We start from the raw sequence: 27,438 nt of genomic DNA, 5'->3' as shown, positions 1-27,438 counted from the left end.
AATCTGGTTTGCAAAGGTATGTTAAATTCCTTGTACATAATTCTGCCCCGTTCATAAATCCGTCAACCAGACTCTTAGATTTATACAAACCATGCTCTCGGAGGAACTGCAATTCATGCTCAAGCTGATGCAGAGTTCGAATGCTGAGCAATGGAAGCAACAAAGCATCAATGTGTTGGCGCTTTGTATTTAAAAATTATCTGAAGGGATGATGCAGAGGGTCAGTGTCTAGTGAGCCCCACAAGACGGAATTCGGAATTGAACCTTCAGAAGACAAAGCTTAGAACATTGAAATGTTAAGATCTATTGAAGACAATGGAGCAGCAGCAGCAGCCTATATATACAACCTGATATTGGCCCGCTGCTCTCAACAATACAATGTCCTAATACACAGCCTCTGCCTCTCCAAAATATTTGGATTGGGCAAGAGAAGGCAGAAGATAGAGGCTGGAATCAGGGCACACAGGAGCCTCCCCCCTTCCTCCTCCCGTAGCTTGCAATGTCACTGGCGTCTCGGAAGGAGGGGGGGTTCTGCTCATCTCCTGCATCTCCCCGGCTCACGTGAATGATGAAAAGCAGTTTAGCCGAGCCCAGGGAGAACCAGGGGCTGACTTCAGCCTCCTTTAACAGCTATTGCTGTGAATGTTCAACAATTAACCACCGTGGTCCAGCTTGCGGCTGTTAACCTTTGAACATTCACAGCAACAGCTGTGAAATAAAGGTTTCGGAGTACCGGAGGTGTTTCTACCCCCTCGGTCTCTGGGACACCATTGTTTTATTAATTAACACATTCTGCCCTCATTGTGCAAACAGTGCAACGGCCTTATAGTCAGCCGTAGCAGGCAATACTGCCCATTAAAGGACCGCTCCCTTGGTAAAGGCCCTTGCCTTTGGAGCTACAACAAGCTTCAAAGCTATATTAAAGGTTTCAAATAATTACTGAAGGCATAAACATGGTTACTCAGATAGAGAAATAATTATCATAATATTTGCAGGAGGATCACATATTGGTAACCTCTAAAGTATATCAAAAGCCAGATTCAGAAACAACTTTAGCTGTAAAGTCAATAGACAGACCACCACAACAAATGTGTGCTAAGAAATATCAAATAGCAAACTAGCATAGAACCTGCTTAGTTAGAAATCAAGGAAAAGTTCTTAAGTACAAAATCAGTAAGAGGAATGACATGTAATCTGCCTTTAGGAAAAGTGTAAAATAAAACAATTCCAGCAAATATCCCAAAACAGTACATTTTATACGTTTTTAGACTGAGAGAACACATTATTGACATGGTTCATGATGAGGTAAAATTGACAGCAATCAATGAATAGTCATGAAAACATGGCACAACAAAATGTAATGTAATAAACCACACCTACAAAATGAATAATTAATTGTGACTCTTCCCCAAAAAGCCACAAGTAATTTTACAAGGTTATTCCCTAACATAATAACTGGATCTTAATCACAGTTTAAGTTTGTGGCCATTCATCATTGACCCAATTTGTAGAATTAGTAAAAACTCCTAGTATAGATGCAAGTTGTGGAAAATCCTTTTTAATCACTTAAGGATTTTGTTGAAATTCTGAATTTGTTGAGATTTTGGCGTTCTATTCTGCACTGGGCTGTGTGACTATCTGGACTGAAGGCATGTTCCAATATATCTGCCTTTGATTCTGCATGCTCGGCACAGAGGCCAGTTGGGCTGGGACCATTAATTGAGACATCCCATTCGGTGCCATCTGATTCATGTTCCATTTTCCCAGGTTCCTGCAAACATCGCAAGGATCATGTCTTATTCTGCACATTATTAGTGTTTGAGGTATTTAAATTGCCACTGTTAGTAAAACCTATACCCTAAGCAGGGCCGGACTGGCCGTAACGGGCTTCCAGTGTTTCCCCGGGAGGCTGGAAGAGTGGGGGCTGATTGTTCAGTGCTGGGAAACATATTGGTCACTGGTGGCTGGTTTTGCTGTGGTGTTGCTATAACACCCCCCAGCTACAAAAGAGGCAGGGAGCTGGTTCGTCAAAATTGTCAGGCCTGGTTTGGGTTCCCAGTTTTGATCTTCTTCTGCTTAGTAACAAAATTGTCACTAGAGTACTTTGGTTACAACAAAGTCTCATCCAGAATGTTGGTCTGCAGCCTCTCACATTTTGCTGGATATGTGCACTAACCTCTGGATGCAACGCTAAATGATGCGTCCTCCTTTACCCGGTCTTCGACTTTGCAATATTGTCTGTAGATCTGCATTAATCTCTTGTAATATATAATGAAATATTTTGAGGCGCTTCACTCTGTGGCTCTTCAATTGGCCAGTTTACAAACAACTTACACTGATTCCACAAATCTCTTGGGACAACAATTAACAAACTTAAACTCAGCTCTCAATCACCCTGCCTGGACGAACAGGTCTCATCACCACTGCATCCCTCCTGGACAGGCCCCACCTTCTATGAACCACCCAAACACAGGACGGGCCTCACCTCATCTGCACCCCTGGACAGGCCTCTTCCCCTCTGCTCCCCTGGACACCTCACCTCATCTGCACCCCTGGACGGGCCTCACCTCCTCTGACCCCTGGACAGGCCTCACTTCCTCTGCACCCCTGGACAGGCCTCACCTCCTCTGCCCCCTTGACAGACCACAACTCCTCAGCACCCCTGGACATGCCTCACCTCTTCAGCCCACCTGGACAGGCCTCATCTCCTCTGCACCCATGAACATGCTTCACCTCCTCTGCACTCCTGGACAGGCCTCACCTCATCTGTACCCCTAGACAGGCCTCTCCCCCTCTGTACCCCTGGACACAGGCCTCACCTCCTGTGCACCCCTGGACAGGCCTCACCTCCTCTGACCCCCTGAACAGACCTTTCCTCCTCTGCACCCCTGGACAGGCCACACCTCCTCTATGTCCCCCTGGACAGGCCTCTCCTCCTCTGCACCCCTGGACAGGCCTCACCTCATCTGCACCCCTGGACATGCCTCACCTCCTCTGCACCTCTGGACAGGCCTCTCCTCCTCTGCACCCTTGACAGACCACACCTCCTCAGCACCCCTGGACATGCCTCACCTCTTCAGCCCACCTGGACAGGCCTCATCTCCTCTGCACCCATGAACATGCTTCACCTCCTCTGCACTCCTGGACAGGCCTCACCTCATCTGTACCCCTAGACAGGCCTCTCCCCCTCTGTACCCCTGGACACAGGCCTCACCTCCTGTGCACCCCTGGACAGGCCTCACCTCCTCTGACCCCATGAACAGACCTTTCCTCCTCTGCACCCCTGGACAGGCCTCGCCTCCTCTATGTCCCCCTGGACAGGCCTCTCCTCCTCTGCACCCCTGGACAGGCCTCACCTCATCTGCACCCCTGGACAGGCCTCACCTCCTCTGCACCCTTGGACAGGCCTCTCCTCCTCTGCACCCCTGGACAGGCCTCACCTCCTCTGCACCCTTGACAGGCCTTGCCTCCTCTGCACCCCCGGACAGCCCTCACCTCCTCTGACCCCCTGAACAAGCCTCTCGTCCTCTGCACCCCTGGACAGGCCTCCCTCCTCTGCACCCTGGTCAGGCCTCACCTCCTCTGCCCCCTGGACAGGCCTCTCCTCCTCTGCCCCTGGACAGGCCTCGCCTCCTCAGCACCCCTGGACAGGCCTCTCCTCCTCTGCACCCCTGGACAGGCCTCACCTCCTCTGCACCCCTGGACAGGCCTCTCCACTTCTGACCCTGGACAGGCCTCACCTCCTCAGCACCCCTGGACAGGCCTCTCCTCCTCTGCACCCCTGGACAGGCCTCTCCTCCTCTGTACCCCTGGACAGGCCTCATCTCCTCTGCACCCCTGGACAGGCCTCACCTCCTCTACACCCCTGGGCAGGCCTCACCTCCTCTGCTCCCTTGGACAGGCCTCTCCTCCTCTGCACCCCTGGACAGGCCTCACCTCCTCTGCACCCTTGACAGGCCACGCCTCCTCTGCACCCCTGGACAGGCCTCTCCTCCTCTGCACCCCTGAACAGGCCTCAACTCCTCTGACCCCCTGAACAAGCCTCTCGTCCTCTGCACCCCTGGACTGGCCTCTCCTCCTCTGCACCCCTGGAGGGGGCCTCTCCTCCTCTTCACCCCTGGACAGGACTCACCTCCTCTGCTCCTCTGGACAGGCCTCACCTCCTCTGCTCCCATGGACTGGCCTCTCCTCCTCTGCACCCCTAGACAGGCCTCACCTCCTCTGCATCCCTGGACAGGCCTCACATCCTCTGCACCCCTGGACAGGCCTCACCTCCTCTGCACCCCTGGACAGGCCTCTCCTCCTCTGACCCTGGACAGGCCTCACCTCCTCTGACCCCCTGAACAGGCCTCTCCTCCTCTGCACCCCTGGACAGGCCTCAGCTCCTCTGCACCCCTGGACAGGCCTCTCCTCCTCTGACCCTGAACAGGCCTCTCCTCCGCAGCAACCCTGGACAGGCCTCTCCTCCTCTATACCCCTGGACAGGTCTCACCTCCGCTGCACCCCTGGACAGGCCTCACCTCCTCTGCACCCTTGACAGGCCACGCCTCCTCTGCACCCCTGGACAGGCCTCTCCTCCTCTGCACCCCTGGACAGGCCTCACCTCCTCTGACCCCCTGAACAAGCCTCTCGTCCTCTGCACCCCTGGACTGGCCTCTCCTCCTCTGCACCCCTGGAGGGGGCCTCTCCTCCTCTTCACCCCTGGACAGGACTCACCTCCTCTGCTCCTCTGGACAGGCCTCACCTCCTCTGCTCCCATGGACTGGCCTCTCCTCCTCTGCACCCCTAGACAGGCCTCACCTCCTCTGCATCCCTGGACAGGCCTCACATCCTCTGCACCCCTGGACAGGCCTCACCTCCTCTGCACCCCTGGACAGGCCTCTCCTCCTCTGACCCTGGACAGGCCTCACCTCCTCTGACCCCCTGAACAGGCCTCTCCTCCTCTGCACCCCTGGACAGGCCTCAGCTCCTCTGCACCCCTGGACAGGCCTCTCCTCCTCTGACCCTGAACAGGCCTCTCCTCCGCAGCAACCCTGGACAGGCCTCTCCTCCTCTATACCCCTGGACAGGTCTCACCTCCGCTGCACCCCTGGACAGGCCTCACCTCCTCTGCACCCTTGACAGGCCACGCCTCCTCTGCACCCCTGGACAGGCCTCTCCTCCTCTGCACCCCTGGACAGGCCTCACCTCCTCTGACCCCCTGAACAAGCCTCTCGTCCTCTGCACCCCTGGACTGGCCTCTCCTCCTCTGCACCCCTGGAGGGGGCCTCTCCTCCTCTTCACCCCTGGACAGGACTCACCTCCTCTGCTCCTCTGGACAGGCCTCACCTCCTCTGCTCCCATGGACTGGCCTCTCCTCCTCTGCACCCCTAGACAGGCCTCACCTCCTCTGCATCCCTGGACAGGCCTCACATCCTCTGCACCCCTGGACAGGCCTCACCTCCTCTGCACCCCTGGACAGGCCTCTCCTCCTCTGACCCTGGACAGGCCTCACCTCCTCTGACCCCCTGAACAGGCCTCTCCTCCTCTGCACCCCTGGACAGGCCTCAGCTCCTCTGCACCCCTGGACAGGCCTCTCCTCCTCTGACCCTGGACAGGCCTCTCCTCCTCTATACCCCTGGACAGGCCTCACCTCCTCTGTACCCCTGGACAGGCCTCAGCTCCTCTGCACCCCTGGACAGGCCTCAGCTCCTCTGCACCCCTGGACAGGCCTCACCTCCTCTGCACCCCTGGACAGGCCTCAGCTCCTCTGCACCCCTGGACAGGCCTCACCTCCTCTGCACCCCTGGACAGGCCTCAGCTCCTCTGCACCCCTGGACAGGCCTCACCTCCTCTGCACCCCTACTCAGGCTCAGCAGGAGGAAGATCCATGGATCAATAAATTGCAGCCAAGTGAGTTGGCAGCTCTCCTACCTGATCAGAAACCTGTCCTGGCTCTCTCCTCCTCCTGGGGCGGGGGGGGGGGGGCATGGGCAGATCTGGGGTCAGATGGGGGGTCTGTGAGGGCTCCTTCCTCCTCTGCAACAGGCTGGACACAAAGCACAGGGAGGAAGTGATGTCAGCACTTGCGACTGGTGCTGTCTCTGCCATCGCTGACCCGGAAAAGGAAACCCTTCTCCCTTTCACACAAAGTGCAGCTCAGAGGGTTTCTTCAGCAGGCGAGGAGCGCCCTCTGGTGGCCGCTGACCGAACCTCCGACTCCAGGCTCCAGCAGTGAATACATTTCACACAAACAAGCATTGGTGCCTGTAAAGACCTGGGATTTCAGATGTCACAGACGTGAATGTTTTTAAGGGTCAGACAGCTCAACTACAGGGCCTCACACTTGGTTGCTGCTGTAAAAAGTATTTATAGCTTCACTTGAGATGAGCATCTTCCAAACACTGATGTAAAGGACTAAAGTGTATTTACAGAAAGGTGATAACTGGAAATGACAGTCTTTATTTCAATGAATATATCTGTATTTCAATGAATATATCTGTATTTCAATGAATATATCTGAGCATATTGGTCAGTTTTCCAATTAAACTGGGCAGCTTATTTATTCCTTTAAATAATTTATTTGCAGTTTTCCAAATCCACAACGTCCTAGATAGCAAAGTAAACAGAGGTAAATACCATGGAGTTTAAGACACCAGATCAGTGACAATGCGGCATAGGACATGTGTCAAAGCGACAATTGAAGGAACAGCTTAATTTTAATTTTCCTGTGCCTGTGGCTTATTCCTTATACTTAATACGGTTTTATATCCTCGAACAAGACTGAATTGTAGGATCTAATTAGGTTTTGAGATTCTGGTTTAAGAGCACAACTGTCTCCTAAAATATTAGGATAGCGGTCTCTTGCAGGCTTTGTTTTTTTGTTTACAGTAACCACCATCCTCTCTCAACAAAGATTCACTGACAAAAATAAAGCAATATATCTTTGAAACAATTAATTCCCAAGATAGTACAATGATGGTTGCTGTTACGGTGTGAAAGGTTAGATTTATATGATTACGTTGCACTAGGATGGGTCGACTAACTGTTTGGTGTTAGAAGGGGTGATCTCAGGGGGGGACAGAGGACGTTCTCCGGACCACCCCGGAACCCACCTCTCCCAGGAGCGCTGCTGAGCACAGGCGTAAGACCCTCACCGGAGGGGACTTCGCATTTAGGATCGTACGTGCAGAGATTCTACCACTCGATAAATAGACACCACACAGTTGTGTACTGAGTAACAAGTTCTTTATCAAGCAGTAGTTATTACTTTCTTTCGGGTCAAAAGGTTATATATTTACAATTAGTTCAAGGGTTCGTAAGATCTGGATTGTAGGGGTGTGGGAAGCAGGACAGTCACGGTCCTTGGGCCAAGATGGGCGTATCCGGCGCACAGCTCTCAATCCTCGAGCCGGGGGATACGGGGCTGCCGTAGATGTTGATCATACTGGGTGCTCCACTCACCCTCCTCGAACCACGTTGTTTTGGTAGTGCCGTTGGTCCAGCCGGACCAGAGTACCCTCGAGCCGCGACCGGATCAGTAGGGCTCAAGTAGTAGTGAGCGGAGTGTCCTTCAGTTCTTGGGGAGCCGCGACCACGTCAGCAGGGCTCCAGCAGAGGTTGTTACAGGGAACTGCGACCAAGGCAGCAGGGCTCCAGCAGAGGTTGTTAGGGGGAGCCGCGACCAAGTCAGCAGGGCTCCAGCAGAGGTCGTTACAGGGAGCCGCGACCAAGTCAGCAGGGCTCAAGCAGAGATTGAGACGGGTATGTTCCTTCCGCCAAGATGAGCCGCAACCACGTCAGCAGGGCTCGCAAAGGTTCCCAAGTTCGGATAGCGATCTTCTTTCAAGATGGTTGAGCCGGGACCAGGTCAGCAGGGCTCTTCTCGTCCAGGATTCAACTGCCCGCTAGTTCCAGAGGGGGCCCTGTTATAGTCCTCTTTCCCTTTGAAGTCCCAGCCCTCGCAGGCGGTTATCTGGTGCCCGGGGCTTATTGTCGGGGTTTCCTGCCCTTCGGCCCTTTGATCCCTTGAAGATGGGTCTGGGGGTTTCCAGACACCCAGCAGGGAGTGGAGCCGGCTCTCGGGGAGGCCGGAGGTGCGATCGTAACTAGTCCTCAAGAGGAGGCCAGAGGGGTGATCGAAACTACTCTGCCCTATCTCACTCAGAGAAAGCCCTCCACCCCCCAGCCGGACATGGTGCGTCTGGTGCCTAAGTTTCGCTGGGGCCGGGGTCCTGCAGGGGGCTATGGAGCCAGGGACCTTAGGGAAGGGGGATGGCTACCGGAAGCCCTTGGGGTGATGCGGGTTATGGGCGGCCGGTACCAGGAGGATAGATGGCGGGATGCGGGGGTGGTCGTCCTTTTTGTAGGGTCATGGAGGGAGCGGGGCAGACAGAGGACGGGATGACCGGGGGTTTCTGCTGCACAGGGGTAACTGTCGGGGCGCTGAGGGTCGGGGAGAACCACACCACGAGGCCAGGTCCAACACGCGTCCCCCCAGCTGAAAGGCAGGGAGAACTACCCATCCCCTTGGGGGTTCTCTTCACTGAGGTGGAAAAACCTGGACAGGCCATCCGCGTTGGCGTGGTCAGTACCAGGGCAGTGTTCTACAGTGAAGTCCATCCCCTGGAGGGAAATAGACCACCGCAGCAGCTTGGGGTTCTTTCCTCTCATCTGCATTAACCACCGTAAGGGCCGATGGTCGGTTTGGACCCGGAAGTGAGTTCGAACAGGTAGGGCCTCAGCTTCTTCAGGGGCCAAACTACTGCGAAGGCCTCCCGCTCGATGGTACTCCACCTTTGCTCCCGAGGTAGTACCCTCCGGCTAATTAATGTGACTGGCTGATCTATGCCCTTCTCGTTTAGCTGGGATAGGACTGCCCCGATGCCATGCTCGGAGGAGTCAGTTTGAACCACAAATTCCCGAGAGTAGTCGGGGGCCTGGAGTACTGGGGCAGTGCACATGGCGGTCTTTAAAGCTTCTAACGCCTCTTGGCAGGAGGGGGTCCAGCGCACCTTCTTTGGCTGTTTCTTGGAGGTTAACTCTGTGAGTGGGACTACTATGCTGCCATAGTGTGCTGCGATAGCTCAAGGTGGTGGCAGCACCTTGCTACATCGTTTTTTAGGCAAGCAGATTGCGAGGGACTCTCCTCTGCTACTTCTTTTATCCCGTGGTATCGCACTACGATCTTTTTAAAAATAACAAACAATTGATTTAAGAATTGTGTTGTGTGTATATTTTTAACTGTACCTTTTTAAACAATCCCCCTGAGAACTGCACCCGGTCTCCCTGTGCCCCGTTCCACCACGGCTTCTTGGTGCCAATTGTTGTGGAGGGCCAGGTCGGGCGCCATCTTGAGTGAGTCCCGGTCCCCTGCGGGACCCGAGTTAGCGGTCCAGCTAAGGGAGGGGCTTGGGGCATAAATAGTGATGCACTTCAGGACGCGCAGCGGCCACGCGCAGCGGGCGCGCCGTTTATGCGCCGAAGGAGTGCCAAAGGAGGGCCCGTCCGTGCTCCGGTCGTGCTCAGTGCCAGTCCCCCTGCCAGTACTCATAGGAAACTTCACCCTACCAGTTTTAAGTACTCACGTGATGACCTTATTGCCCTGAATGTCATGCCCTGTGGGAGAGATAATCCCTGGGAGGTGGCTGATAGCTCTTCCCGGGAGTGCACTGCTTGTAACTTCTGTTTCCACCCCACATTAAGCTGCTAGGTTCGACCCAGTATCGGCCCCATGCTGATCAGAGCTGGTTTAATTAACGCCAGGTCTATGGTCAAGCATGCTGCCGATATCTTCGAGCTTTTGGCAGAGAAGCAGTTCGATCTTTTATTTATTACAGAAACCTGGTTAAATGCCTCATGTGCCCCGGTGGTGGAGTTAGCCATTCCCTGCGGTTTTAAAATCACGAGGGCAGACCGCCCGCTCGGCAGAGGGGGCGGCATCGCTGCGATCTATAGGGATCAATGGGTCTTCGCCTGCGAGCCCCAGGATTATCTCGGGGATACGGAAGTGCTCCATTTCTCGTTTGTGTTTAATCCACATTTTTCAGTAGGAGGCACATTGGTTTACCGACCTCCGGGTCATGTTGGGAACTTTGTTGGGAATCTTGAGGAGGTCATTATTCCGCGTGCCCTGATATATTCAAGATATCTCCTTCTTGGAGATTTTAATATACACATCGATGTCTTAGACTCCATTGAGGCCTTCCGCCTCGGAGAAGCCCTCTCTATGGCCCACCTTAAACAATGGGTTGCTTCCTCAACCCATGATGGTGGCCATCTTCTCGACTTAGTCTGCTCTAACTTTGACATTGATATGGCAACCCCTGAGAGTGTGACTTGGTCTGATCATAAGCTGGTCAGGTTCTCCGGGTCCTTGGATGCGGTAAAGGAGAGTGGCCCCTCACTTGCCCATTCACAGAAAATTAATCTAGTCATCCTGGCCGATTCTCTGTCCCTAACCCACCCAAAACTGCCCCCGGAGATTGAGATTGAAGCGGCGGTTAACACCTTTAATACTTGGGTGGAGCTTGGGTCTGCTGCATCCATCAATAAGGGTTGTATCCGTAGGATGCGGTCTATTCCCTCCAAACCATGGTTCACCCACACCCTTCGGGAGCAGAGACTGGGATGTAAGAAGCTCGAATGGGTGTGGAGACAAACCTACCAACCTAAAGCTAAGAGTGACCTGCGTGCGGCGCAAAGAAATTACTATGCTGCCATTAGAATTGCTAAGAGCAGCTACTACGCAGGGCGAATCGCAAATGCTAACAACAATAGTGAGGACATTTTTTCGATTGTAAAAAGCTTCCTATTACCATGTGCCGCGCAACCTACACTGCCCTTATCCGAACAGTGGTGTGAAGAGCTTTCTTCTTTTTTTATTGACAAACTTGCTAAAATCCAAGAAGACCTACGTACCATCTGCGACGGCTTTCAGTCTTCTCCTGTTCCTCTCCCCACTGCTATGCTGAAGTCAACTGAGCAGTTTGCTTCTTTCTCCCCCCGACCGTGTCCGACATTACCACAGTCCTCATGGCCTTGAAGTCAGGGTCTCCCTCCGATCCCTGCCATGCCAGTGTCCTCGGGGAGGTAGCTGAAACAGAAAGCGAAGAGATTACCCAGATTATTAATCTTTCCTTCTCTTCTGCCACCGTCCCTTCCTGTTGGAAGCAAGCCAAATTGCTGCCGCTTCTAAAAAAGACTGGCCTTGATCCAGCTGTACCTTCTAATTATCGTCCCATCTCGTTATTGCCTGCCTTAGCAAAAGTCTGCGAGAAGATCGCTTTTAAGCAACTGGATAAGTTCATTGAATCTTCTCAAGCATTGCACCCTGCTCAATCAGGATTCCGGGCCGCTTACAGTACCGAAACGGCACTGGTCGAAGTGTCGGAGGCTATTCGGGAGTGTCTGGACGGAGGTGGCAGAGCAGCTCTGATTTTATTAGATCTCCCTGCCGCCTTCGACACGGTACCCCATTCATTACTCCTCACTAGACTAGCGGCCGTTGGTATCATAGGCTCTGCACTAGACTGGCAGACGTCCTTTTTGGATAATAGGACACAACAGGTCTGGATGCCTCCTTTTGCCTCCCTCCCTAAGAAACTCACTACAGGAGTCCCCCAGGGGTCTACGCTGAGCCCCCTGCTTTTTAATGTTTATCTGACCCCTCTGACTTATCTGGCAGAACAACTGGGGGCCAAAATTATGGCTTACGCCGATGACACCCAACTTTTGTTCGCCTGGCCTAAGGACAATTTGGATGCGTCGGCGGTCCAACTCTGCCTCTCATCTGTCTTCCGCTGGCTAGCACTTGCTCAGCTCAAGTGTAATGAAGACAAGTCTGAGATGATCTTCTATGGCTCCTTTCCGGATAAATTTAGTGATCATCTATGGCCACGCGACCTGCCTTGTCCAAAATCCATCGGGGGCCCTGCAAAAAACCTTGGAGTTTGGTTTGGAAATGACCTTAAGTTTGAAGACCATATAAAAAAACTTACGGGGGTCTGTTTTGCCACTCTCAAGGCTCTCCGTAGGTTTTTTCCCCTCCTTCTGAGAGAGGCTAAAGAAAGGCTTTTGCGAGCCTTAATACTTTCCAGGCTCGACTACGCGAACGGACTGTTCTGTGGTATTTCATCTTTCATGATCCAACGTCTCCAGGTCATCCAAAATGCGGCCGCAAGGCTGCTGTTTAATCTCCCTATGAGATCTAGTGTCCGCTCCTGTCTCCGCACCCTTCATTGGCTTCCGGTTGTCCATCGGATTATGTTTAAAATTCTTGTCCTTGCCTTTCGCGCGGTCCCTCTGACCGGCCCCGTTTACCTGAGGTAAAGGTTTGCCCTGTACATTCCCAATCGATGCCTTCGTTCGGCCAATCAGTATCAATTGAGGGTTCCCAGATTTAAACTCTCCCGATTAGGCAGCCAGTCCATTTCGGTCAAGGCCTCCAGGGTTTGGAATGCTCTCCCTTTCCATCTCAGAGCTGCTTCGACCATCACGGCCTTTAAGAAGGGGCTGAAAACTCATCTGTTTAACATCATTCTTTAACTCCCCTAATCTTTCTTCGACCTCTGAATCTGTCTTACCTTAACAACTATTCAAATAGCATTCTAAATGGAACATACAATAGAACACATAGTAAGGATTCCGAAAAGACTAGAACAGAAGATTACAAAATGCTTGGTGCCTCTCTAAAACAAACTTCACATCTACGACCTTCTAACCGATGCAAAACCAGACATACTATTTGTTAGACCTGTCAGCCCTAGGGTGGTCTTTCCCTATTTTTTTCGCCCTTGCCTAATTTTTTCCCACCTTCTTTTTGTTGGCCTTAGGTCTCCGGGCACCTTCCCATTGCTAAACAATGCTATGGTGCAGGTGTTCTCCCCTACCAATATGGCTGCCACAGGCCCCTGCTACTGCAGAGTGGACTTGATAGTAGCACCCAAGTTGCCAGGAGCTGGCTGGAACCCTTAAACATTGTTGCCATACCAGCCTGCCTTCCCTGCCCATAGCTAGAGTGAGGAAGCTCCTGGAACCTTCCGGAATAGAGGAGTGGTCACCAACTGCCATCTCAGAGAGTGGTGACCTGACCTGGGACTATAAAAGAAAAAGGAGGGAAACTTTCCAGTCAGTTGGGGCATCATTGACCTGGGGGACCCTACTCAGGAGACTTAGGAGGTAGGGCCTAGTCAGAAACCTATACCACTGGGGGTGACAGGGTTTAGGCGCTGCCCACCAAGTTGTGTCAGGAACACTGAACAAGCCCACTGATCTGGCCCAGTGGGAGGGGAACCCAGGGACCACCTACAGTGACCTGCTGAGGAAACCTGTCAGCAGCCTTCAACTCAACCCCCCCCCACCTCTTCAAGCAATCAAGAATCTGCTTCCGCAAAAAGGGGCCAGAACCAGACTGATTTGGAGATGGCCATGTCTGAACTGGGGTGGCATGCTGAGCAAAATAACGATGGATTAAACCAAGATCTGTGACTGGGGGTGAATGTTTTGCCATTGTGCAACATTCCGTCCATCATCTTGTGTGTTTTGCTGTTTACCCTATGTGGGAAGGGTATGCCCAGACGTGGATCCCGTGCTCACTACGCCACTGGAGTCAAGCTATCCTGGCTGAAGACGGCTGATAGCCAGAAACCAGTCCTAGTCGTTGATTGCGGTCCAGAGAGGACATGGCTTGGCAGTGCGGGCTAGACTGTTCCCATGAGGCACAGGGTCAAGACTAATATGCATATGGCCATGTCTGAACTGGGGTGGCTTGGTGAGCAAAATAACGATGTATTAAACCCAGATCTGTGACTGGGGGTGAATGTTTTGCCATTGTGCAACATTCCGTCCATCATCTTGTGTGTTTTGCTCAACATTTGGTTTGACAAACCCAATATGACCCATCCGAAAACAATAATTACTGGCCTAGATGCACTGAACCTGCATCAGATTGTCCACAAACCACACACATCGCCAGACATAGCCTAGATGTCATTTTTGCTAATACTGAACTAGTTACCTTTCAAACTATAACTCCAGTCACATGGTCAGACCACCACTTGCTTGCTTTCCAACATAAAACAACACTAAGCAAATCACCTAAAACTCCCTTACATCCATCCACCTATTCATTTAGAAACACAACTAACATCCAGTACAAATCTGGAAACAATACATTCTGTTCAAAAACTATATAAGTGGCTACAGGAAGCTTTTGACATCCTTATACAACTCAAAACCACTCAACAGAACAAAAGAAAAAAAGCTCCTTGGAGGAACATAGAGATAAAAAACATGAAAAACTATAAATTAGAAAGCTGCAACGTACCTGGCTCAAAACAAACACCAAACAAGACAAACTTCACCTACAGAAAATTAACAGATTATACAAGTCAGCTATCAAAAAAGTTTAAAAAATATATTATTCAGACAGAATTCAAACTGCTAAATGTGCAAATAAAGAATTCTATCAAATACTTAATTTTGTAAAACAAATTGCCTTGAAGTAATTCATCCTGTTACTCAAGATTTCACAGACAAACTGGCAAATCATTACACAGACAAAGCAGACACACTGGACTCATACTTAAAACAGAGACAAAGCACCAGCACTAACCCTTGTACAAAACAACAACCCAAGAGTACTATGACCCAGGCTCTCCATTCCTTCCAACACATCTCACACAATTAATTTATGGACCTGATCAAAGCAAGCAGGCCTGCCGGCAGCCCTTCTGACGCGTGTCCACCACAATCTTTCAAGACAATTCTTTTATCAACCTCTGCTTCCACTCCAGTAAAAAGAATCATCAACGATTCCTTAACTACCGGACTATTTCCAGAAGAACTCGAAATGTCACACATACACCCTTTACTGAAAAAAAACCACTTGGATCAGCTGAACCCTGACAACTACAGACCCACTACAAATCAACCTATCCTGGGCAAACTGATAGAAAGAGCAGCGTTTGCCCAGATGTCACAATTCATTGACGAAAATGCTATACTTTCAGACTTCCAAACGGGATTCCATCCGGGCAGAGGCACAGAATCTGCCCTCCTTGCCATCGGGGATGACCTAAAGAATACAGTAGACCTCAATGGGGTTGCTGAACTACTCCTCTTCAACCTCTCGGCTGCCTTTGACACGGTTGACCATGACACTCTGAAACAAAGACTCTATGAAGCCGGCATAGAGGGGACTGCTCTAGACTGGATCGCGTCCTACCTTCGTAACAGAACTAATGTCATCCACACCCCACTTTTCTCATCCAAACCGTACTCCGCAAAAGCAGGGGTCCCTCAAGGCTCTATCATCTCACCCATGCTTTTCAACATCTTCATAAAGTCATTACCAGTATTGATCAATTCATTTCACCTCACGTGCTATAACTATGCAGATGACACACACATACTCCTTCAACTGAAGTTCCCCAAAGACACTGGAAAATCCCTAATGCTCAGTTGTCTCAGAGCTATGGATCAGTGGATGACTTGGAGCCATCTCAAATTGAATGCTTCCAAAAACGGAAATACCCACATGTGGCGATTTAAAACATTATGACCCGCTTTCCTCCTGGCCTGTTGAACTGGAATCACCGGCTAACGTATCGTAGGAAGTTAGAAACCTCGGAATTACCATGGACTCCAAGCTATCAATGAATACCCAAGTGGACAAACTAGCAAGATTAAGCATTGTCACTATAACAACACTGCAACAAATTTTCCCTCATTTGGGATTTCCACACAAGGTCCAAGTTACCATCTCCCTTGTTTTGTCCAAACTCGATTATGCCAATAGCCTCTACCACGGATCACCTTTAACAACCATCAAAAGACTACAACAGATACAGAACTCGGCTGCCAGACTACTCTTGCATATCAAACCAGGAGACCACATCTCACCTGTCTTGAAAGCCCTGCATTGGTTACCGGTTGCCAGAAGATCCACGTTCAAGCTACTTTGTATCACCCACAAAGCACTACATGGAATGGGACCGCTCTTCAACAGGAATAAAATCACCAAACACATTCAACAAAGGAACATCTGCTCTAAAGGGGCATTGTGCCTCAAAATACCAAGATACCAGCAAAAAAAACATGGGTGGCACATCCTTCTCTGTTCAAGCAGCCAAACGATGGAACTCTTTACCCCCAACATAAGATCCACTAACAACCACCTTATCTTGAGAAAACTACTCAAGAATTTGCTCTTCCCCACCGAAGCACTATACGCAAAGAGAAACTTACAGATTATCCCTCTGTACCTATCTTTGTGTATTGCGTTGTATAAACATGTAGAATAATTATGTTGTTAATAAAAAATTGTAAAAAAAAATTAAAAATCATCTTTGGTCTACATGTACTTTCTTCCATTGTGCATCTATGTACCTTCCATGTACTTGTATCTGTGTGTCAATTACTTTTCTCCTGAAAAATCATATCCATAATTAGTCACCAAATACATGTGCTATATACAATGTGAAACTGTTAACTTTGCATCGTGCTTTTAATAGTGCATCCATTTGAGTACTCATGATCGCATTTTATAAGTATTTTCTTGTATTCTCCAAACATGTTTTTCCCTCATATACTGAATGTTCAAACATGTTGAATTCTTCCCGCTTTCACATTGTATATAGCACATGTATTTCGGGACTAATTAGCTTTCAATGTTTTTTATGTGTTTCATCACAATGTATATACTTCTCGGAAATAATGATGTCTCAGGTTTATTATGCCAGTGTTAATGCATTATCATAACTCAGGCATCTGTCACACGTGACGGGAGCTTTCGTCTCCTTCTCCGGTAATCGGCGCATGGCCTTGCGAGTCTTTCAACTCTGGCCATTAGCGCACGTCCTCAGTAACCTTTTCCCGCGGCCTCCGGTATTTAATTATCCTCCTGGCGGGGTCACGCTTGCAATTCATTTGTTGCTGCGACACCGAACTGTGAGGACCCCTGTCTTCAGGTAATTAACCACACAACTCGCGGCGTAATTGTAATGCTTTTACAGCCGGCTGCCTTTCCTTGCCAGCATGACTAAGCTTTCACACATTTACTTCACAGACTGCTGATCGCCTTGAACCGTGGTTAACACACGGACCACGATGGCACCCCCACCTTTACAACTTTGCCCAGGCTTCATTCCTGAATAACACTGAGATATGTCTGATCAGCACTGTAACCGACGTATACACTATCCTCGATGCCGGTCCAGTACTTAAGGCATTTTCTCCCCATTTTTCCTCCTTAGTTCATTAATCTCCTTGATGGTTACCCCAAATGGAATTTACTAGTGAATCCGACATGGCTTGATGAACTCATCCCTTGACTTCTCACCACATGCGAAGGGTAAGCCTTACCTTTTTCAACCACGCGCACTGCTTCTTGATGCACACCTTTACATACAGCAATGGACCTGACCCAAGCTTTTATTCCCATTAGGCGACTTATCCACCTTCATCCAGGTTGCCCCACACCACCCCAGTCCTGAAGAAGATCCGCACGGCTGAGGTTGTGAAATTCCCTTGTGCCCTAAGTCGGATCGAAACGTAGATGCTCTTGGATAGGCCTAGACTTACCCTTTTGTGTTCTCTATAATGCAAATTTTGAATTTTATTCTGCAATTTTACATATGACTTAAATTGTGTACAAATACATGTGGAGCTAGGCTGCTTATGACGGTGAATGACAACCGATCATAGTGTTTTTGAAAATAATATGCATCTCTTGTTTTCTCCTAGGTCACTGATTTCTTTCCTTCTTAACACTGAGCACTCCTCATCCTATTAGCACGTCCCCCCTTTTGGAGCAACCTTTACTTAACCGGTAATTCTTGAATATTACCTGTCTCTTGAATATTACTTGCGTATTCACCAGAAAAACTAGTACATTAAATTACTTGGTGAACATATATTTTTTGGTCTGTTTTGTCTGTTTATCCTTATGTATAACTGAGTTTTTGAAATGTGCAAGCAGATATAAACCAGGCTTTCCTGTAGTACCAGACATCTGTATACCAGGCTGTGTTGGGAGTGCAAGCGCCCCAATTAGATGAGTATTTGAATAGACTGTCGATCCCCAGACTTAACCCCCTTCAGAGACATTCACCAGATGAAACCCTGACCACTGAGGAAATTGGCTTCATGATTGACTAGATCGCGTGCAACAAAACTTGGATGGACGGGTTCCCGGTTGACTTTTACTTCACCTATAGAGCAACCCTCACTCCAAACCTTCTCCAAATGTACCAACAGGCCTGGCAGGAGGGCACATTGCCAGGATCCCTATGGGAGGCTATGATATTGGTACTGCCTAAGCCCAACAGGGACCCCCTGGAGCTACGCTCCTACTGGCCACCGTACACCGACAACAAGATTCGCAGGAAGGTCCTTGCAAACAGGTTGCTCCCCTGCCTCTCTACATTGGCACCAAGACCAGAATGCTTTCGTACCAGGGAGAAAAATGTGTCTAAACCTATGGCGCCTCTGCAGCTGATGGAAAAGAATCTTCAAGAATTTGCCTCCATAAACAACACTCTCAGTAGATGTAGAGAAGGCCTTCGACACCCCGGAGTAGTTTTATTTAACGAAAGTGCTGATGTGCATGGATCTAGGTGCAGAAATACCGCACTTGATAAATTGCTGGCCCGCATCCGGACAGGCAGAGATCTCAGTTTCTTTTAAAGCATGTGGCAAAGATACCTGCTGTTGATTACTTTCGCCCTAGTCATGGACCTGTTCGCTGGTCAGTTTCGTTTGCAGGACCCAGCAGTCGGTATACCAAGTGGGCAAAATTGGGAGGTAATTTCACTGTATGCTGATGACACATTTGTGTACCTCAGGAATCTGCAGGTGTATCTACCTCAGGTGATAGAGGTTCTAGATGATTTTGGTAGGGATTCTGGACTGAGGCTAAATTGGACCAAATCCAGCTTATATCCCATGCGCAAACTCACAACTGAGAACAGGAAGTGCTGCCCCAATTAGCACTGGGGTGGCACCCTTACATATTCAGGTATTTAGGGGTGAATTTACTACACCGAACAACAACTTATACAGGGCAACTTAGGTGATGTCCAATGTTTGCAACTCCCTGTCATTTTGGGGCTCCCTGCCGCTATCGACCCATGGGTAGAGTGGAAGTTGCAAAAATGCTGTTAATACATTTATACTGCTTCTCGACCCCCCCAGTTTACCCGCCTCTGCGCTTCTTCAGGAAATCGGACTCTGTTTCTGGTTTTATGGACTTAATCTGGGCAGCGGGCCACAAGAGAGTCGCGCTTCGTAAGCTATACTCTACCTTGGAACAGGCTGGGTGGATGTACATTTAAAAGACTAATAAAGAACTACAAACTACTGTGTGACTTGAAGACAATTATTTCTCAATACAGCCCTTGTTTGTGATCTCGTTCTCGTTACAGTTCTCACATTATCATCCGCACTAGAAGATATGGGAGCCTGGGGTGTCTGATCACATAAACTCATTTACATACAAAGGGGGGTGAAAGCCTGTTCACAAAGCACAACACAACTTGTTTATGTAAAAGTTTGTACATTGCACAGGGATTGTGATTCACGTAACAGTGTGGGTATTGTATGCAGGAGCGAGCAGTCTTAGTTGCTGAGATATGAATCTCTGACAGGTGGATCTTTAGCTCTTTCAACTGTTTGAGAGAGGGTGGCAGACTCAAATTCTGGGGGCGCAGATACCAACATATTCCCTCATAATCTTTGATTTTTGCATCTACAGGTGGTGCAGATGCCACCTAAGAGAGTAACCTTAGTGTGCTCTCTGGAGTCAGCCTGCTTTGCTTTTCCCAAACTTTGGCCAGCAAAGGTAAATGTGTCTTCTACTCAAGTGTTCTTAGCTCGCTTTTGGTAACGTGGCTTGAGCAGTATGGCCTAAGGGACGCTCGAAGGTAAAGCAAAACAGTGGAAGTCACAAATTTCAATACAGTTTATTAAAAATAGACAAGGAACTGTAAGATTCAAACCAAGTTTAGAGCAAAAAGAATATTTAATAATTATTCAGAAGCAAAATCTAAAGGTGGGCTGTGATTTAAGGATTATTAATTAGCAAAAACAACTGTCAAAACCAAACAAAAAGGTTAATAAATTAAAAAGAAAAGCAGATCCACTGAATCAATCAGGAAGTCACCTACAAAATTGTAGCTGACTTCGGTAGCTATGCTCGAGAGGACAAAGATAAGTTTAGTCTCTGGTGATGATTAACACTGGAATTTGAAGCAAGGTTTTGGCTGAATCAGTCTCAGAAGGTGGCGAGATGCACAGAAGTGGCTTGAAGTGCAAAATTCCCACAGAGTAGAGTTGGGCTATCAAGTTGAACCTGAATCCACGGCCATCAACATGCGGGAAACTTCAAGCAGTTACAACAGCTGCGAAGTCTTCAGAGCTCCAAGTTATGGAGATGGTTCAAAGTTGATGAGAAGAGCCAAAGCATGGAACGTGGCAGGCCTGAGGCATGGTTTAGGGGATAGCAGGTTCCATTTGAAACAAAAAGAAGATGGAAAGAGGCCACTCGTGTGGACCTTTGTAATATGAAGCTGTGTCCCATTGGAACAGAAGTCATTAGGACTATTTAGGGTGGAGCCAAGAATGGTTTGCATATGGCTGGCCTTGTCTGTAGTCACACAAAGACTAGAGAATGATGTGGTGGGATATTGCAGAGATTAGCTACCAGTTCATCCATCACCGTAGGTTTTTCTCAATGATCAGCCCTACGTGGTACAGACATGAACAGATGTTGGTCTCATAGAGACGTTCGACAAAGGGACTCCTGCTTCAGCCCCCTGGTGAGGCTCGTTAAGGCTGGAAACAGTTCGAGGTTACATGCATTCCAGACCCTTGGGGGCGTGGCCTCAAAGTTCAGGATCGCATGGCCTTTGAGAGTCAGAGCCACAGCTTATAAACACTCAGGAAGCAAAACACACTGAATGGAATGAGGCCACAAATAGTTACAAAAGAATGAGGTTAATTCAAGCATTTCCATCCCTCGCTGTGCGCTTTTCTCAGTAGACAGTTTGTAGGACAATCAATAGAGCGGAGGCTTTGTGGCTGCTTCATGTAAATGTTTTGCGATGCTGAAAGCTCCTCCTCAGGGTTTACAGTGAGCACCTTTTATTCTCCCACATTGTCTCTCCTATGTGGAAAGGCTACATTTACAACTGAAGTTTTTGTCACATTGAGAGCACGGGTCATTTTCTTTCTCATTGTGGGTTCTCTCATGTTGAATGAAACGGAATCTCCAGCTGTCGCTTCCCAGGCATTTAGAACAAAGACAAGGTTTTTTCCAGGTAAGTTCTCCCAAATTGAAGACCAGATTTCCGACTGAAACTTTTCCAGCATTCTGAGAGCTAATAAGGTCTTTCCCCAGTGTGAGTTCTTTCATGTCTAGTGAGAGTCTTTTTCAGTCGGAAGCTTTCCTGGCATTCAGAGCACTGAAACGGTTTATACCCAGTGTGGGTTCTTTCATGTACAGTAAGGTTGGATTTCTGACTGAATCTTTTCCAGCATTCAGAGCACTGATAAGGTTTTTGTCCAGTGTGAGTTCTCTCATGTGTAGAGAGATATACTTTCTTACTGAAGCTTTTCCAGCATTCAGGGCACTGATAATGTTTTTGTCCAGTGTGGGTTCTTTCATGATCAATTAAACCAGATCTATCTCTGAAGTTTTTTTGGCATTCAGAGCACTGATACGGTTTGAGCCCAGTATGGATTCTCTCATGTTGAGTTAAACTGGATTTGTCACAAAAACTTTTTTGGCATTCAGGGCACTGATACGTTTTTTGTCCAGTGTGGGTTCTTTCATGAAAAATTAAACCAGATCTATGTCTGAAGTTTTTTTGGCATTCAGAGCACTGATACGGTTTGAGCCCAGTGTGGGTTCTTTCATGTACAGTAAGGTTGGATTTCCGATTGAAGCTTTTCTAGCATTCAGAGCACTGATAAGGTTTTTGTCCAGTGTGAGTTCTCTTGTGTTCAATTAAACTGCATCTCTGACTAAATCCTTTCCGGCATTCAGAGCACTGATACGGTTTCTGCCCAGTGTGAGTTCTCTCATGGAGAGTGAGAGATATTTTATGACTGAAGCATTTCTGGCATTCAGAGCACTGATACGGTTTGAACCCAGTATGGATTCTCTGATGTAGAGTTAAACCGGATTTCTGATAAAAACCTTTCTGGCATTCAGAGCACTGATACGGTTTGAACCCAGTATGGATTTTCTGATGTAGAGTTAAACCGGATTTCTGATAGAAAACTTTTTGGCATTCAGAACACTCATACGGCTTATGCCCAGTGTGGGTCCTTTCATGTTGAGTTAGATGGCCTTTCTGACTGAAGCTTTTCCAGCATTCAGAGCACTGATAAGGTTTTTGTCCAGTATGGGCTCTCTCATGTTGAGAGAGAGTCGAGTTACTACTGAAGCTTTTACAGAATTCAGAGCACTGATAAGGTTTTTGTCCAGTGTGAGTTACCTGATGTTGAATCAGACTGCCACGAAAACTGAAGCTTTTTTGGCATATGGAGCACTGATATGGTTTTTGTCCAGTGTGAGTTCTTTCATGTGCCCTAAGGTTGGATTTCTGACGGAAGCATTTACAGCATTCCGAGCACTGATAAGGTTTTTGTCCAGTGTGGGTTCTTTCATGTACAGTAAGGCTGGATTTCTGACGGAAGCATTTACAGCATTCAGAGCACTGATAAGGTTTTTGTCCAGTGTGGGTTCTTTCATGTAAAGTGAGATTGGATTTGCTACTGAAGCTTTTCTGGCATTCAGGGTACTGATACGTTTTATGCCCAGTATGGGTTATTTCATGTAACGTAAGGTTGGTTTTGAGACTGAAGTCTTTCTGGCATTCAGGACACTGATAGTGTTTTCGTCCAGAGCTAGTTTTCTCATGTTTAGTGAGGTGGGATTGATAACTAAAGCTGTTCTCACATTTATTGTGCTTATTCGAGTTATTTGTTTCTCCAAGTTGGGTTTGTTCCTGAATACAAGTCATCTTAAGACTGAATCGGATTTCTGATTGTGTACTTGTTTATGTTATAACTCAGCATTAACTTCTAAAATACATTTCAGATGCTCTTCTTAATATATGTATTTAACTAATGATAGTTTTTACCTGGAGATCATTTTCCTACCTTTAAAGGCACAGATTTAACTTGTCTTATAAACTTTCACTGAGGAGCTCCTTGTATTTATTAAAATGCTCCTCATGGATTCATTTTCTCCAAGTTATGCCCGGGTGAATTCTCTCATGTTTAATTAGTCTCATTTAGAGATTCTAGTTTCTTCATATTTGATTTAGGAGTTTTAAAAGCACTAATAAGGCCTTTGGGGTTTAGTGTTTGCCTGTAAGGTATGTTTGTACATACAAGTAATGACAGATGATTAGGGCATGCCAGGGTGGTTTATGAATTATCAATAGCGCAACACTGGCCCCTTTTATACTTTCTGTGCCAGTATATGCATTTTTGCTCAGTGGCTAAGACAGGTACATGATCCACTTTGGAAGTTACAGGATACTTTGAAACCACTCGGATCAACCCAAGAGACAGAGCAGGTGGGGAAAATCTTCCTATATTGGAAACGATAATCCAGCATCTTTACTGTAACGACATCTGGGAAAGCGTATTTACAATGACTTTCTTTTAAATAATCTTTTCCTTCCTCTTGTCTCCAGGAGACGGAGTCAAAAGCTTGCACTTGTAAACCGAGGATATCAGTCTTTTTGACGGTTCTGTCACATCACAACACGTCTACGGATGCTGATCTGTTGGGGAGGGTTTGGGTCTCCAAAGCATTTCTCGTAAACCATCAAACAGAATTTACAGCACTGAGTTTTCTCAAGTGCACGGCGTGGGGATCAATTGTGGCCAATGCTCTCCTTAATCTCAGTTATTGACACTTGGTAAGTATTTATGGTCCTTTTACTTTAGGGATTTGACAACTTTCACAATCACCAGTTTCTTCCGCTACAACATCCTCACCATTCCTGGCACATATAATGTGTTTCTTCTCTAGAGTTTGAGAATGTTTTAACTTTCATTGAAATAATCCTTTTTGTTGTGTTTCTCTAAATGTAAACCTTCTTTTTTCTGTTCATGCTTCAGTCACCTGTAGAAATGGAGTCAGAGATTGTAAATGAACACAAAGAAAAAATATTTATGACCGTATACTTTGCACAAAGAAAGTATTGACAAAAACAAGATAGGAAATCAGTTGAGTTGCATTTCTGATCGTGGTGAAACAGTGTAGATCGGGAGCTTGGTATTACTGGAACTCAAGGATGTGAGAGCAAACGTAACTAATATTTAAGAAAGAAACACAAGTTGCACATATATTGTGACACAGATTCTCAGAAGCAGCCAACACTATCAATTTACAATTTCTGTGGCAAAGGCTGGCATCACAATGAGATATCTGTAATACTTTTAATAAATGATCATATGGTATTTACTCCCCTGCCCACCTAGACTGTTCATCTATTCCTTTTTCCAGTGATCTAGGAAGGGACATTTTATTGAACGAAGGGATTGGCCTTGTTGCACTCAGTGCTTTAAATGTTACTGTAGACTGACCCTGTGTCCAGTTAGCTCAGTGGAATTTACAGTTTCAAATTGTGCGGATAATAAGGACTTACTTGGTGGCCCAGAACTCATCATGCTCCTTCGACAGGACCCGGGCACTGCAACAACTGAAAAAGAGAAAAAAAAGCACAACACTAGAGGAAACCGAAAAGGGTCAAGAAAAGAAAAACACAAAACAGAGGAAAGAGAAAAAAGGCTACCTTCCACTCTCATCACATTTTCCCGCACAGAAAACTGTGCAGCAGATGCTTGTGAACCCATAAGTTACTTTTAAACACAGTCAGGTGCATCTCCACCAGTCGCACCACCCTAAAGCAAGTCCTGTGTGCATGTGTGCCCACGCACATGTACTGTGTCTTTTGCTTGTAGTTGACAAGACAGAAAAGAACAGGATGGGAGTACACAAAAGATGGAAGTCAGATCCAGAGAGAAACGACGCCGAAAGACAGACAGATGGAGGATAGTCTCACCTGGTGTAGAGGAGGAGACAAATGTGATAATAGTTAAGGAACTGCTGCGCAAAACTGATTTAAAAAGGAACTGGGCCTGCAGTGCACCCCCCAACATGTTCCAGGAGGAATATGGCTCCATCAGGTGATTATCCGAAGTTTGATAACAACAAGAATAGTGCACTGAGGGAGTCAAATGTTGAAGTTGAAGAGACAAAAACAACAGAGCTCAAGAAAGGGAATAAAGTAAGAAGAAACAGGGGAAAAGGAAACTTAGAGTTATAGGAATCCTTACCTGACAGTTATATTCTTTTTTGTTCCTCTGAGGGTGGCAGCCACGCTGCACCACCTGGTCATCCCAGAATACCTTGAAAGGAAGTAAAGAAATAGTTTTGCGTCAGACGACAATCACACTTCATCACGTCTTCCAAATAACAGTCCTGAACTTCCAAAATAAAAGAATCTCTTATTCTCTGGAGGCCATTGCCAAGTAACTCTGGTTATGAATAAATACTTTTTTTGGTTCAAGAACCAGAATCCTTTGCAGGAAAAGGTCTCTGTTAATATGGAGTGCACTCACAGTTTCAGAGAACCATCCCCAACAACCCAGTCCACGTCTTCATAACCCCCATATTTCCATTTCTAGCCCATGAAACTTGGGAATCAAAACAATCTGGTTCACAAAAGGTATGTTAAAGTCCTTGTACATAATTCTGCCTACCATTCATAAATGATTCAATCAGACTCTTAGATTTTTCCAAACCATGTTCTCTGAGCAACTGCAATTCAAGCTCAAGCTGATGCAGAGTTCGAATGCTGATCAATGTAAGCAACAAGGCATCAATGTGTTGGCGCTTTGAATGTATACATTATTTAAAGGTGTGATGTGGAGGGTCAGAGTCTTTTGAGACCTACAGGACGATGACCCAAGGACTATAATTTGGAATAAATCCTTTGCAAGACAAAGCTTAGAATATTGAAATGTTGAGACCTCCATTGAAGACAACGGAGCAGCAGCAGCCTATACAACCTGATATAGACACGCTGCTCTCAACATTACAATGTCCTTATACACAGCCTCTGTCTCTCCAAAATTTATGTATTGGGCAGGAGAAGGCAGAAGATAGAGCCTGCAGCAGGGCACAAAAGAGACTGCCCCCTTCCTCCTCCGGTAGCTCGCTGTGTCACTAGCGTCTCAGAAGGAGGGTGGGGGGTCTACTCACCTCCTGCATCTCCCCGGCTCACCTGAATAATGAAAAGAGGTTTAGCCAAGCCCAGGGAGAACCAGGGGCTGACTTCAGCCTCCTTTCACAGCTATTGCTGTGAATGTTCAACAATTGACCCCTGTGGTCCTACATGCGGCTGTTAGCTGTTGAACATTCAAGGCAACAGCTGTGAAACAAAGGTTTCAGAGTACCGGAGGTGTTTCAACCCCCTCGGTCTCTGGGACACCGTTGTTTTATTAACACGTTCTACCCTCATGGGGCAAACAGTGTAAAGACCTTATAGTCAGCCATAGCAGGCAATACTGCCCATTAAAGGACCGCTCCCTTGGTAAAGGCCCTTGCCTTTGGAGCTACAACAAGCTTCAAAGCTATATTAAAGGTTTCAAATAATTACTGAAGGCATAAACATGGTTACTCCGTCAGAGAAATAATTATCATAATATTTTCAGGAGAATCACATAAATGTAACTTCTAAAGTATATCAAAAGTCAGAATCAGAAATAACTCTAGCTGTAAAGTCAATAGACAGACCACCACAACAAATGTGTGCTAAGAAATAAGAAAACGTTTTTCTATAATATCAAAGAGCAAACTGTCATAGAATCTGCTTAGTTAAAAATCAAGGAAAAGTTCTTAAGTACAAAATCAGTAAGAGGACTGACATGTAGTCTGACTTTAGGAAAAGTGTAAAATAAAACAATTCCAGCAAATATCCCAAAATAATACATTTTATACGTTTTTAGACAGAGAGAACACATTATTGACATGGTTCATGATGAGATAAAAATGACAACAATCAATGAATGTTCATGAAAGCATGACACAACAAAATGTGATTTAATAAACCACACCCCCAAAATGAATAATGAATTGTGACTCTTCCCCTAAAATCCACAAGTCATTTTACAAGGTTATTCCCTAACATAATAACGGGCTCTTAATCACAGTTTAAGTTTGTGGCCATTCATCATTGACCCAATTTGTACGGGAACATTTGCTGCCAGCTTATTAGTTGTTTAATAGAAATGCCTACAACCTGCACTCCTTTCCCAAGAGGGGTGGGTTGGGCGTTCCTGTAAGTCTGACTGTGGCACGGGAGGCACATTTATTGATTAAAAGAGATGCCAGATTCCCATTTACTTCTTCTTCAAAGGGCCACTCTGGGTGAC

General features: G+C 47.4%; 1 protein-coding gene across 1 annotated transcript in view; it reads right to left on the bottom strand.

Annotated features, from left to right (window-relative positions):
* Positions 1–23,130, bottom strand: part of LOC144806006 (uncharacterized) — a 28,646-nt gene extending 5,516 nt beyond the window's left edge. The window contains 2 exon segments of the mRNA XM_078672464.1: positions 21,313–21,751; positions 21,836–23,130. Coding sequence (XP_078528590.1) covers positions 21,313–21,751; positions 21,836–23,006 — 1,610 coding nt within the window. The 5' untranslated portion in view covers positions 23,007–23,130.
* Between the last annotated feature and the right edge of the window lie 4,308 nt (positions 23,131–27,438).

The sequence above is a fragment of the Lissotriton helveticus genome (assembly GCF_964261635.1).
Source record: "Lissotriton helveticus chromosome 1_1 unlocalized genomic scaffold, aLisHel1.1 SUPER_1_unloc_39, whole genome shotgun sequence".
Classification (NCBI taxonomy): Eukaryota; Metazoa; Chordata; class Amphibia; order Caudata; family Salamandridae; genus Lissotriton; species Lissotriton helveticus.
Note: the sequence above shows the minus strand (reverse complement) of the source record. Positions and strands in the feature narration are given on the sequence as shown.